Source organism: Zalophus californianus, chromosome 6 (genome assembly GCF_009762305.2).
Source record: "Zalophus californianus isolate mZalCal1 chromosome 6, mZalCal1.pri.v2, whole genome shotgun sequence".
NCBI classification, from domain to species: domain Eukaryota; kingdom Metazoa; phylum Chordata; class Mammalia; order Carnivora; family Otariidae; genus Zalophus; species Zalophus californianus.
Window position 1 is genome coordinate 97,615,092 of NC_045600.1, and position 10,609 is coordinate 97,625,700.

General features: G+C 35.7%; 1 protein-coding gene across 1 annotated transcript in view; it reads left to right on the plus strand.

Moving 5' to 3' along the window:
• LOC113909182 overlaps nt 1–9,068 on the plus strand; it is a 44,037-nt gene extending 34,969 nt beyond the window's left edge. Inside the window, exon 4 of the mRNA XM_027570305.1 lies at nt 8,916–9,068. Coding sequence (XP_027426106.1) covers nt 8,916–9,068 — 153 coding nt within the window. The remainder of the gene's footprint in view (nt 1–8,915) is intronic.
• The last annotated feature ends 1,541 nt before the right edge of the window (nt 9,069–10,609 follow it).

The window sequence follows — 10,609 nt, forward strand, 5'->3', positions numbered from 1 at the left end:
ATTGCCTCAATAGGCCTATATCTATTAAAGAAATTGAATCAATAATTAATAACCTTTCAAAACAGAAAGCATGAGGCCCAAATCAGTTCACTGGTGAATTCCACCAAATGTTTAAGTAAGATATCATACTAATTTTTGACAATCTCTTTCAGGGGATAAAAACAGAGGGAGGGTGCCAGGGTGGCTCAGACGGTTAAGTATCTGCCTTTGGCTTAGGTCATTATCCCAGCATCCTGGGATTGAGTCCCACATTGGGCTCTCTGGTCAGCCGGGAGTGTGCTTCTCCCTCTCCCACTCCCCCTGCTTGTGCATGCTCTCTTACTCTCTCTCTCTCTCTCTCTGTGTCAAATAAATAAATAAAATCTTAAAAAAAAAAAAACAGAAGTAATACTTCCTGACTCATTCTATGAGGCCAGCAGTACAAGACACAGACATCTCAAGAAAACTACAGAACAATATCTCTGATGAACATAGATGCAAAAATCCTCCACAAAATATTAGCAAATAAAATCCGGCATTGTATAAAAAGAAATATACTATAACCAAGTAGGATTTTTTTCCAGGTATACAAGGTTGATTCAAATTTTGAAAGCCAATTAATGTGATACATCACATCAACAAGCTAAAAAAGAAAAAGCACATGATTATATCAATAGATGCAGAAAAAAGCATTTGACAAAACCCAGCACCTATTTGTGATAAAAACTCAGTAAAAGAGGAATAGAGGGGAACTTCCTCAACTTGGTAAAAAATGTTTATCAAAAAACCCACAGATAACATCATACTTAATGGTGAGAAATGAGAAGCTTTCCCACTAAGAGCTGGAACTAGGCAAGAAGTCCCCTCTTACCACTCCTTTTCAGTATTATACTGGAAGTCTTAGTTAATGCTGAAGACAAGAAAAGGAAATTAAGATCATACAGATTGGGAAGGAAGAAATAAAACTGTCTTTGTTTACAGGTGACTATAACTGTCTATGTAGAAAATCCGAAAGAATCAACAAAAACTCCTAGAACTAGTGAACAATTATAGCACAGTTGCAGGATACAACATTAATACAGAAAAGTCAATTGCTTTCCTATAGACCAGCAATGAATAAGCGGAATTTGAAATTAAAAACACAGTACCATTTACTTTAGCAACCTCCAAAATGAAATACTTAGGTATAAATCTAACAAAGTGTGTACAAGATCTATATAAGGAAAACTATAAAACTCTGATGAAAAAAAATCAAAGAAAAAGTAAGTAAATAGAGAAATAGTACCTGTTCAATACTGAGGAAAACTCAACGTTGTCAAGATGTCAGTTCTTCTCAACTTGACCTATAGATTCAATGCAATCTCAATCAAAATCCCACCAAGTTATTTTTTGGATATTGACAAATCGATCCTTAAGTTTATATGGAAAGACCAGACTCAGAATAGTCAACACAATATTGAAAGAGAAGAAGAAAGTGGAGGACTTTCAGTACTTACTATAAAGCTATTGGTGAAAGAATAGACCAAAAAAAAAAGAAAAAAATCAATAGACAGCCCAGAAGTACACCCACATAAATATAGTCAACTGATTTTTGATAAAGGACCAAAGGTAGTAAGTGGAGCAAAGACCATCTTTTCAACAAATGGTGCTAAGACAGCTGGACATCCATATGCAAAGCCATGAATCTAGACATAAAAACTAGCAAAAATGAACTCAAAATGGGTCATATATCTAGATGTAAAATGGAAAACTATGAGATGTATATACAAGTAGAAGAGAATATACGAGAAAACCTAGATGACCTTGGGTATGATGATGACTTTAGACACAACACCAAAGGCACAATATATGAAAGAAATAATTGATAAGCTGAACTTCATTAAAATTTAAAACTTCTGCTCCACAAAAGACAATGTCGAGAGAATGAGAAGACAAGCCACAGACTAAGAGAAAAATATTTCCAAAGATACATTTGAAAAAGAACTATTCAAAATATACAAAGGACTCCTAAAACTCAACAATGAGAAAACAAACAACCTGAATTTAAAATGTGCTAAAGACCTTAACAGGCACATCACCAAAAAAAGATATAAAGTCAGCAAATAAGCATATGAAAAGAGGCTCCACACCTTGTCAGCAGAGAATGCAAATTAAAATAACAATGAGATGCCACTGCATACCTATTAGAATGGCCAAAATCCTGACCACTGACAACACCAAATGATAGCAAGAAAGGAGAACAACAGGAAATCTCATTTATTGCTAGTAGGAATGCAAAATGGTACCCCTACTTTGGAAGACAGTTTGGCAGTTTCTTGCAAAACTCAACATACTCTTACCATATGATCCAGCAATCATATTCTTTGGTATTTACTCAAACAAGTTGAAAGCTTACATCCACACAAAAACCTGCACATGGATGTTTATAGCACCTTTATTTATAATTGCCCAAACTTGAAAGCAACCAAGATGTCTTCCAGTAGGTGAATGGTTAAATAAATTGTGGTACATCCAGACAATGGAATTTTATTCAGTGCTAAAAAAGAAATGTTCTATCAAGCCATGAAAAGACATGGAGGAAATATAAATGCATATTACTAAGTACAAGAAACCAATCTAAGAAGGCTACATAATATGATTCCAAGTATATGACATTCTAAAAAAGCCAAAACTGTGGAGACAGTAAAAAGGATCAGTGTTTGCCAAGGGTTTGGGCAGGAAGAAGATGAACAGGTGGAGCACAGAGGATTTTTAGGGCAGCGAAAACACCATGTATGACACTATAAGATAGATACATGTCATTATAGATTTGTCCAAACCCACAGAAAAGTGAAAACCCACACCAAAAGTGAACCCAAATGTAAAATGGTGATTATGATGTGTCAGTGTAGATGTATCAATTGTAACACATGTACCACTGGTGCAGAATGTTGATAATGGGGGAGGCTATGCATCTGTGGGGGCAGAGAGTTTATGGGAAAGCTCTGTACCTTCCTCTTAACTTTGCTGTGAACCTAAAACTGATCTAAAAAAGAAAAAAATCATTTAAAAAAAAAAGGATATTCTGACACATGCTGCAACATGGGTGAAATTTAAAGACATTATGCTAAGCAAAATAAGCCAGTCACCAAAAGAAAAATATTGTATAATTCCACTTATATAAGGTATTTAGAGTAGTCAAATTCATAGAGACAGAAAGTAGAATGATGGTTGCCAGGGCCTGGGGGTGGAGGTTAGGAATCAGGAGTTAGTATTTAATAGGTACATAGCTGGAAAAGACAAAAAAGTTCTGGGGTTGAATGGTGCTGATGTAGCACAACAACGCCTGTGCATGTAACGCCACAGAAACATTCACTTAAAAGTAGTTAAAGTGGTAAATTTTGCATTATATATATTTTATTTCTATATATATTTTTTAGTTAACAAGGAGCAAAAGGCAGGGGTATAAAGCTCAGGAAGATAAGAGACAACTAAAGGAGTGACACACAAACTGGCAGATCTCTTGGGGGAATAGTGGTTTAAAAAATAACAGAAATAGAGTAAAAACTGGAAGTAGCCCAGGGGAGACTAGATGCTGACAAGAATGCAAAAAGGAACAGAGAGGTTAGGTATGATAAAAGCAAACAAAATAAATGAAAATAAATAGCATTTAAAATAATTAGAGGTAAAATGATATCTGGGGAAGACAGACAAGGGAGGTCTAACATACAGTTACCTGAAATCCCTATACAACGGATCAGAACAAATATCTGAAATATGATTAAAGAAAATGTTCATTTTGAAAGGGCATTTCAGGTCTTAGGAAAAACTGATACATAATGGTCAACACAGATATATCCTAATACAATTGCTGAATTTTGAATCTTTTGGGCAATCAGGCAAAAACAATGAGTCATCTATGAAGGATGAAAAGTAAAATAGGCTGACATCAGTCTTCTCTACAACAATACACAGTTCTAGAAAACTGGAGAAATGCCTCGAAAAGCCTTAAGGAAAGAAAGTGTGACCCAAGAAGTTTATATAATCCAAATTTTTATTCAAAGATAAAGGCAACAAATAATTTTTAACATTCATGAACTCTGTGGAAATACTGGAAAGAATATTTGCAATTCATATCACAAAGTGCCAATTTTTTGTCTATAAAGAATCTTATTTTTTAACTATAAATAAAACAGCCATATGCTAACAATTTTGAAAAGTTAGACAACATGAACAATGTATTGTATATGTTTCTTAAAAACATACATATACCAAAAGACATGTGACTGCAGAAGAAACTAAACCTTGGATAGTCCTGCAACTCTTAAATATATTGAAGCAGTCGTTAAAAATCTTCCCACATATATATATTATTATCTTAAATATATATTATTATCGGAAGTTAAAAAAAATCTTCCCACAAAGATAAGGTTAGGTAATACAGGTAGTTATAAGGATATATTTTTCTGATGGTCAGGAGAAAAGGTCAGGGCTAATACCTGTCAATATGTTATCAGAGAACACGTAAATAGAAACACAACTATAAGAATTGTTAAAATTTTTTAATTATTATTATTTTAAGATTTTATTTATTTATTTGAAAGAGAGAGAGTGAGTGAGAGACAGCACAAGTTGGGGAAGGGTCAGAGGGAGAGGGAGAAGCAGACTCCCCTGCTGAGCAGGGAGCCCGACACGGGGCTCGATCCCAGGACCGCAGGATCACGACCTGAGCCGAAGGCAGCTTTCCAAGCAACTGAGCCACCCAGGTGCCCCTTAAAAATTTTTTAAAATAAAATTAACAACAATACCTTGAATATGTGTATCAACAAAAACTGCTGTTATTCTCAAAGGCACAACTGGCAACTTACCAATTCACATGCTGCTGTGCCAGGGCTGTTCTTTGAGGCAGATTGTCCCTGTCAGACCAATCATAAACCACTACTCACTTATGCCCAGAAGGAAGAACACCTTCCTTCATTGCATAAAATGCAGGTGGCATTTATGGAAATAAATGAATTGCAACATAGAAAATAAGGAAATGCAGTGGAAAGGAGATATTTGTAAAGTTTGGGGGAGTTGAAAGTACTACTACACTTCTAGATTTTTTTTGGTTTCTGGGAAAGGGAAAGACATCCCACTTTCCCCCATTTCCAGTATATATTACATATATTTTCAAAGCTCAGTCCTCATCTTTACTTCCAATCGGGCTCAATTATCAGCCATCATTTTTAGGATACAGGATGAAGTTTAGTGGCTGAACTAGCTGCACAAAGAAAGGGAGTTCAAGCCTCTTTCTACAAGTGAGTATCTCTTCCTTTAGGAGAAGCATTACAGAAAGTAACCTCACTGAAGTACTTGAACAAACTTCAAAAGGAACTTCAACCACTCATCGGAATACAAGCCAGAAGCTCATTTGTCCGAATCAAATACCAGCCAACTAAATACATTCTCTCACATGGACAGCAACTCCAGATTCATTCTGGCCTAAAGTTAAGAGAATTAAATAAGAAAAAATAAATTTAAAAAACCTATAGGTAAACCAGTAACTGTGAAGATAAACGGGCAAAGAATGTGAAGAGTTCACATAAAAGGAAATATAAATGGATCTAAAACATATCTGAAAAATATTCAGTCTCATAATGAGAAAGGCAAATTAAAATTAAACTGACAAATCATGGGTAACCCATCAAACTGGAAAAGATTACAAAGCTTGGTAACACTCTGCATTAGTGAGAGTATGTTAGAGGCATTTTCATATATTACTGATAGGAACATAAATTAGTACAACCTCTGTGTAGGGTAAATTAGCAACATTTATCAAAATTATAAGCACACATACTCTTAGGGTCAGTAATTCTACCTCTAGGAATTTATGCTATCGATTTTTTCCATATGTACAAAATGACTTACGTACAATATAAGTCATTACAGTATCATTTGCAACAGCAAAAGACTGGAAACAACTTAAATGTACATCAAGTGGAGTTGGTCGAATAAATGATGATGCATCCATTCAATGGAATATTATGCTGCTGAAGAAAAATGAGTAAAATTTATTATCGATACAGAATTAGTTCCAAGATGTAAAGTGAAAAAAAAAAAAACAAATTTCAAAGTATACAGAATGTTATCATTTATGTGAAAATTGTATGTACATTTGCTCATATATGCACTGAAGGATGTTTAAGATAATGGTAATATTAGTTGCCTTTGAGAAGGGGGAACTAGTTGACTGGACAGGAGTTTAAGAGAACTTATTGCATACTCTTGTACTTGGGGAATTTTGAAATGTGAACTCATTACAAAGAAAGAAAGAAGGGACAGAGGAAAGGAGAACCAACAAATGAATGAAGGAAAGAAGGGAGGAAATGTGTGATTCTGTTTATGTCTACCCTTCCTGGGGACTTTGTGAATCCTCTTAGCCAGGAGTGGTTAAAGGAAGTGTCTTTACTGACCCAGTGTTGGGTTATTAACCACCTTTCTTCTGAGTCATACTTTATTTATATTCCCATAATAGTCTGAGTCAGATGAGTATCTCCTTGCATCAGGGCTTTAAAAATTTCAAGTAATTCTCATACTTAGTCACATGCAAACACCAAAAATTTGTATTTTAAACATAAGTCTTTATAAAGCTCTAACTATGCCTGATTTTTAATTCCATTGAACTTAAAGAGGTTTCTTTCTATTTGTTGTAGACTCGGCCAAATTAGGAATACTTCCCTGCACTGGGACAAACCATATTTTACTTCTTTTATAACAATGAGACAAACTCAGGATTTAAAAAACCAGAAACTGGTCAAAAGTGATTAACATACCCTTTTATTTTCTGTCAAATCCAATGTCCAAACAATAATTATATTTAGCCATACTCTTTCCAGTTGTTTGCTTAAAGGGGGAAAACTTTCATTGTCCAAGCACTCCTGAGCCCCGAGTTTACGTGGCTTGCTCATGACTGCAAGGGGACTACGGAGGGGGTTATCAGAAGCCTACAGGTAATCCCCACAGGATATTTCTAGGTTATTGCTCTAGCAAATTGGAGGGATATCCTGACCCTGTACACTTTTAAAAGTATAATCTTTCATGAGGTAGAGATTGTAGCCTTCTAATGAAATTTACTTAAAATCTCCTGATACCCTGTTAAGCCTCCACCAATGGCAAAGGCCCATTAGACCTGTCCATGCTAAAGCCTATTTGGTATTAAAACAAAAGGAAAGGTCTCTGCCTAAGTAGATTAGGGAGACAAAATCAAGCAAGCCAGATTTCTAAAAAAGGGGACTTTAAGCATGGAATTTGCATATATTATTCATTCTCCCTCCATGCAAACATGCAGCCATTGCTCAGTGAACTTTGGCCTACCATGCTTAAAAACAATGGTTATAACATTAGTATCCCCCTTTCCATGGCTGCTGCCAGAGGAATTTCATTGGGATTTTTGCATAACTCCCTCTCAACATTCTCCAGTATCCTTTCTCTAAAATGCCACTCCGAACTCTTTCAGTGGAATGGTTTCTTTGCCTCTGAGCAAGTTTCTGCTCTGTACAATCCATGTCCGCTACCCTGTTGGTACTTTCCCCCTCTTATCTTAGCTTCTGGCTAAAAGAGTAACTTACAGGTCAAATTTAATTTGATAAAGGATTAAACACTGTAAAGAAGTAACAGAATCCATGCTGTACCCTGTGTAACAATATTAAGTGCCCTCTATTCCACTTTGCTGCAGCCATGGAGGGTTTTGTGATTAAACAGTTTGAAGTGTGTTCATGTTCTACAATTGGAATGCCTGTTCTTTGAGTCATATTGTTTGCCACTTTGATTTAGTGCCTTTGTTCATCTATGTCCATGCCTGCAATTTACCTATGAAAAAGTGTAACATTATTGCCTGTTATGGGCCTCAAAAATTTATTCAGTGGGGGTGAGATAGAGTGTGTGGTGTTCCTCTTTTTTTCTTTCTTAATTTAAATTCAATTTAGTTAACATATACCGTATTATTAGTTTCAGGGGTAAAATTTAGTGATTCAGCAGTTGCATATAACACCCAGGGCTCATTACATCACGTGCCTTCTTCACTGCCCATCACCCAGTTACCCCATCCCCCCACCCAATCTTTTCCCTGGATGAACACTTGGGAAAACTTCATCACTTTTCTGACCACTCTAAGGTACTAGAAAGATTGGTGTCATTTTAGATATATGTGTGACCTCAGGTCAGAAATTAGAATGTTCATATTCATAAATAATCACAATTCTTAACTTCATTTAATATGCACACCTGCTTTTTTTAAGCTAGAAAAAGAAATATTTTAATAGCCTTTTCAAATAATTGTGGATATTCTTTGATACTATGCCAAAACTCAACACTTAATAGTTTCATAAATGTTAGTTACAAAATGGAATTTGAAACCATATAAATGAACATTCATACTGTTACACTGTAGTCCATTCATTTATTTTGAAGTCTCACTGTATCTTTAACCCATTCATGATTCTAAACATCATTCATTGATCATGTGGAGAATGTTAGAGCACTGAGTTATGCAGATTTCCAAATGTTGACATTTTTCTTTATATAATATAAAAAACCACATCAGTTACCAACATCACATTATCTCATTAGAAAAATCTTTAAATATTGGGAAGTTGCCAAGTTCATGGTGGTGGATACATTTCCCAAACTTCTAGTTTTTGGTTGAAAGTTCAGCTTTTATTATTGGCTACAAATACTTTCAGTTGTTTTCCTTAAAATGACAGACTCACTTCATTCATTTTTAAGAAAATATCACCCCCCCAAAAAAAAGAAAAAAAAGAAAATATCACCCAAAATGCAAGTCTAACTAATCATGATTTGTCTCTTTATCAGTTGTTCTTTCAAGTAAAAATGATGTCCCATTAAAAAAAAAAAAAACACCCTCTAATTTCAGCTCACAACTCAAATAACTGCATAAGTGCTTTTCCTCAAAACAGGACAGCATCTTGAGGTGGACAGCTCTCCCAAGATCATGTATCAAGATCTTCATCTCCAATATGAACTTTATTCCTTTTGCCTTTTCACTACTTGCTTTTTCTCCATTAATGGACGGGAAGACAGTGCTCCTTAACTCTGGCAAGTATCACTGAATCTATTGCTAAGGCCATAGCTGCACCACAAAAGTCCTTCGATTTTCTTGCTAAGGTGGTTTTAGATAACAAAATTGCTTTAGATTACTAATTGCCTGAACAAGGAGGACTCTGTGCCATAGCAAATACCTTCTGCTATACCTGAATCAGTGCCTCTGGTATTGTAGCAAATACAAGAAATTAACAAGTAACTCACTTGGCTAGAACAGATTGGTACCCTGTCAGGTACATTCTTTGATTTATTTGACACTTACTGGTTTGGTAATCGGGACCCTGGCTAAGCAGTATATTTCGGTCTCTTGGTATTATCTTCCTAATAGCTAGCATTGTAGTCTCCCTGGTACAGTATGTTCTCTCAAGGTCTTAAACATATGTTCATAGCCATCAACAGTACATCACATGGTCTCATTGGGCTTCGAGAAACAGACACAAGATGAACAATGACAGGAACAGTAAAACCAATTCTTCTACAATCTGACATCATAGCCTATGAGTTTCACAATGAAATGAGGAACTTAACTGATGGTGACAGAAAGTGGCACTAATACTTTTGGTCAGTCTCTCATATATGAGAGGATTACTAATAGGGGAAATTGTTAAGCTAAACAAGGAGGCCATTAGACTGAGGTGGCTCTAATGCCATGAAGCCTACCTAAGAAAACTCAAGTCTGAGTCTGCAAATGCCTCAAAGTTACAAAATCAAAATACAAAGGACAGCCAATCATTCACAAATAGCCAACTAAGCTTTACCTAGAGCCAATTAATTCCCTTATTTTGCTTCCTCCTGTCTATAAAGTCTCTCCCTGAGCTCCTGACCGCGAAACCCTCCTAGCCACTTCTGGTTTGGTGCTGCCCAATTCCAATTGATTTTTGCTAAGATAAACTCTTAAAAAACTTTTTTAAAGATGGGAAGGCCTCAGATATGGAATGAGTAAGTCACAGGAATAAAAAGCTATGCATATACGGTGAGCGCTGTGAATTGTGCAAGACTGTTGAATCACAGATCTGTACTTCTGAAACAAATAACACAACATATTTTAAGAAAAAAGAAAAAGAAGAAGATAACAGGAAAGGAAGGATGAAGGGGAGCAAGTCAGAGGGGGAGACGAACCATGAGAGATGATGGACTCTGAAAAACAAACTGAGGGTTCTAGAGGGGAGGAGGGTAGGGGGATGGGTTAGCCTGGTGATGGGTATTGAGGAGGGCACGTTCTGCATGGAGCACTGGGTGTTATGAACAAACAATGAATCATGGAACACTGCATCAAAAACTAATGATGTAATATATGGTGATTAACATAACAATAAAAAATTTTTTAAAAAAGCTATGCATAAGGAATATAGTCAATGATATTGTAATAGCAATGTAATGGGACAGATGGTAGCTATACTTGTGATGAACATAACATAATGTATAAACTTAAATCACTAGGTTGTACAACTGGAACTAATGTAACATTGTGTGTCAGCTATATTCAAAAAAAAAAAATGGAAATCCTGAGGGGAGAAGGAGCCCCTTACTCAGGGGACAAGCTGAGGAA